This window comes from Limulus polyphemus, unplaced genomic scaffold (assembly GCF_000517525.1).
Source record: "Limulus polyphemus unplaced genomic scaffold, Limulus_polyphemus-2.1.2 Scaffold704, whole genome shotgun sequence".
Taxonomy (NCBI): Eukaryota; Metazoa; Arthropoda; class Merostomata; order Xiphosura; family Limulidae; genus Limulus; species Limulus polyphemus.
Window position 1 is genome coordinate 241,940 of NW_013666314.1, and position 3,714 is coordinate 245,653.

The 3,714-nt window shown below is 30.2% G+C and overlaps 1 protein-coding gene across 3 annotated transcripts in view; it reads left to right on the top strand.

The window, feature by feature from the left end:
* Positions 1 to 3,376, top strand: part of LOC106460085 (paxillin-like) — a 56,191-nt gene extending 52,815 nt beyond the window's left edge. For all 3 annotated transcript variants that reach the window (XM_013919767.2, XM_013919766.2, XM_022386701.1), the window contains one exon: positions 453 to 3,376. In XM_013919767.2, the coding sequence (XP_013775221.1) occupies positions 453 to 719 (267 nt within the window). In that variant the 3' untranslated portion in view covers positions 720 to 3,376. The remainder of the gene's footprint in view (positions 1 to 452) is intronic.
* The last annotated feature ends 338 nt before the right edge of the window (positions 3,377 to 3,714 follow it).

Here is a 3,714-nt window from a genome sequence, read left to right on the forward strand (position 1 = left end):
ATATATATATATATATATATCACTCATTTGATTACACCACCTTTCCCAGTTTGACCCTGAAGAAGAAAGGTCCATCTTTCGAAAGCACTTGGGTTATAGGGTTTTTATTCATTTCTATCAAGACTTCTTGAACCTACGTTGGTTTCTAACATCATGAATGGCAATTATTAATAATTTGTTCACAGCTAATTTACAGGTACTTAATCTTTTAATTAGATTTTGTTATGTTTTCTGCAAATGACATGTAGATTGGTAATTCTAAACTTTTTATGGCATGGAACTCTTTATATTAATCTCATGGAATCCTTTGGATTACCAAGTGTCCATATATATTGATGTGAGCTATATGATGTGAACTGTAGAAAACATTAGACCATGCTTTCATTAATATATATATTACCATATTAATATTCATTGTTTATAGACACATAAACTTTTTTTTTACCCTGTAGGACTGCAGGCAGTCATTCAATGGAGGAAGTTTCTATGATCATGAGGGACAACCATACTGTGAAACTCACTATCATGCAAAACGAGGCTCGCTCTGTGCTGGTTGCCACAAGCCCATTTCTGGCCGTTGTATCACAGCCATGTTCAGAAAGTTCCACCCAGAGCACTTTGTATGCTCATTCTGTCTTAAGCAGCTGAATAAGGGAACCTTTAAGGAACAGAATGATAAGCCCTACTGTCATGCTTGTTTTGAAAAACTTTTTGGTTAAACCTGAGATTGGAAATGATGAAGTTTGTTTTGTGAAAGTTGTACAACTTTTTTTTTTTATTGTGAATCTCATCAACTGAAATTTTAGTTTTATTATTTTGAGTGGCCTAGTACAGCTTGGATAATTTGAGAAGTTTTGGGTTCAGTCATTGTTCTTAAGTATTAGCATGTACTTGTTAGGCTTTGAAATTTTGTTGTTTGCTGTAGTATATATTATGGAAAAAAACAGAGATAACTTACATTGGGGCAGCTGGTTTCCATAATGCACTTATATAGGTACTATGTTGCTAGGAATATTCAAAAGCTATGACACCTCAGTTTTGTAATATAAATTTTAACAGTTTTTAATCTTAGAGTTTTATATCTCATTTTTACAATAATCAGTTAGGCAGGAACATCTACATATTGGTTGAAGCTATTTAAGTATTAAATGATTGTTTTGGATTTGCATGTTAAATATATAAATCAATGTATTTGTCACGTGAACAATCATAGTTTTTAGCTATTTGAATGAATGAAACATAGCGATATGCCCAACAACTATATACTTTTGTGCAAATGTAAGCTAAGTTTTTCCTATCAATTCCATTAGATAGAACAGTTCAACTGTTTGAAGTACATTTTACAAATTATTGGATGTGTATTCTTAGCTGGCTGAATGAATGTACATTGACCAGGTGGTTGAAAGGATGTGTTTTAGCTAACTGAATGGTTTTACTTTGTTTTCATTTTATCAAAAGACTTGCTCATTTTTTAGTTAGTCAAATGAACATGCATTGCTCAGATGATTGTTTGATGTGCATAGTTTAGCTAGAAAATTTAAGGTACAAGGTTAAAATGAATGTAAGTCATGGATAATTACCTCTTAAAAATGTCAATACTAGAAATTCTGGTAAACACCTGTTTTTAAGTCATGGTCCTTGAAAAGTTCTAAAATTTCAGTTTCAGTAAAAATCTCTCATGAAATAATCGATGTCTTTGAAAAAAAGGTTAAACAAACAAAAAGTTTGGTTATTGAAATTGGGTTTCTTTATATTTTGTGTCAGTCATTGTTAATCTTGTGCCTCACAAAACTCAAAACTGTTGCAATCTCTGCTGGCAGACAAATTTTGTAAATTAAAGTAATGCAAAATGGAAGTTTAATTCTGCATGACAGGATTTGAGAGTCCTGGAATTTTCCTTTGTAAAATCTGTATGAACTCTAATTTTTCAGTGCATTGAAAGAATGTGCAGTGTTTAGCTAGAGGAATGAAGGCTCATTGTTTTGTTGATTGTTTTTTTTTCTATTGTCAACTTATTACACTGATGACTTAAGTTGTTGGTGAAAAGATTTTCTGGTTTGCTTATACTTCAGAAGAGTGTAACCTCATAAGAACTGATAATCATGATTTACTTGTAAAGAAAATTAAACCAATAGCTATTTTATTAATTTGTACGAAGTTACAGTTGACATTAATGCATATGCACTTGACCTCTGTATCTCTGACTTGCATGATTTTAATGTAATTTGAAAATGATTTTAGATAAGTAATTTCATTATTCACTTCCTGATTCTTCCAGAACGTTCAGAAAAACCCTTGTTAAAGTTTACAAAGATATATATGTATCTGTTGTCATGTTTCTTACTACTTTCAATGATACCTCAAAAAGCTATCCAGTGCATATTTTAATGCTGGTGATTATTTTTCACATATTTGGACAAAAGTATGCATGGTTCATAAGTCATGAGAAGCTTACTTTGAAATGATGATATTTGGAGATGTTTTCAAAACCTTAACTAAAGCCTATTAAAAAGTAACAAATGACAACACATTCATTAAAACCTCTTTATAACCAGGTTTTCATGACGAAGTTTATCATAAGTTCAATAATCATATTTGCATTTTGAAGGAAATAATGTACATTAAAAGGTGGAATTGTTTTGTATAAATGTGTTAAATGATATCACAACTTGGGAAGATTCCATGTTATTTGAATCTCTTTTCAGTTACTATTTTTTTAGTTATATTTGTGTATTGTTGGTTCAGTGACTGCTCATGCACTTTTTGGAAATGTGAAAGATTAAAGAAGGATTTTGTATGGTAGACAACTGTAAAAAAACAGTATTTTGCCAACAGTTGAGGTCCATTTATTCTAAAATAACACAAAGCCATAGTTGTGTGTATATTGCAACTTTGCCTTTTTATTAGGTGTTTTCTTAAATGCAAAAACTGTTAAACAGTTTCTGTTGCCATATGTTTTAAATCCTTAACCATTAGATTTTGTACATGATGCAATCTTGGCATAATGTTTGCATGATTAGCAGTTTGAACACGTACTTGATGTTTACATTTTGTAAAGAAATATTTCAAACGTTTTTTTTCTTCTTTCTGTAATGTATATCACAGTCCAATTATCTTGGATAACTATGTATGTGACCTGGAACATGTGTTGTGCTATTCGTAGGGGGTCTAAATTGTGTAACAATTTGACACAAAGTAGCTTAGGAACCATACATGTTTTTCAATTTATATGTTATACATTTCATACTTTTTAAATATATTCATTGTTCACTGGTTACAGCTAGCACGTGTAAATGTGGGTCAAGTGAGTTACATGGGGAAGCAATCTCAAAGTCTTGTTCCATACAGCTTTGAAATAAATAACTTTTTATTATGACTGGATTTGAGTACTGATTTACACCTTAAAAATATGAACTCAACTTTATATTTTACCTTGATATTTTTCCCATTTATTACAATGTGTTTTGATTGAATGAAATTCCACTAGAGGTTAATTAATTAATTTCATAATTATAGTAATTTGTGTCTTATTGTCAGTCATTATCAAAAGATGTTAAAATATTTTTATATAGTTCCACTGACTGTAATTTTTTTTTTTATAACATATAAAGAGTAAACATACATTTAGTATTTTAAACTTCATTTGTGAAGGAAAGTATTTCTTTGAGAAAAAATTACATTAAATTGAAAATTAGGTGATAGGAATTAACTAAG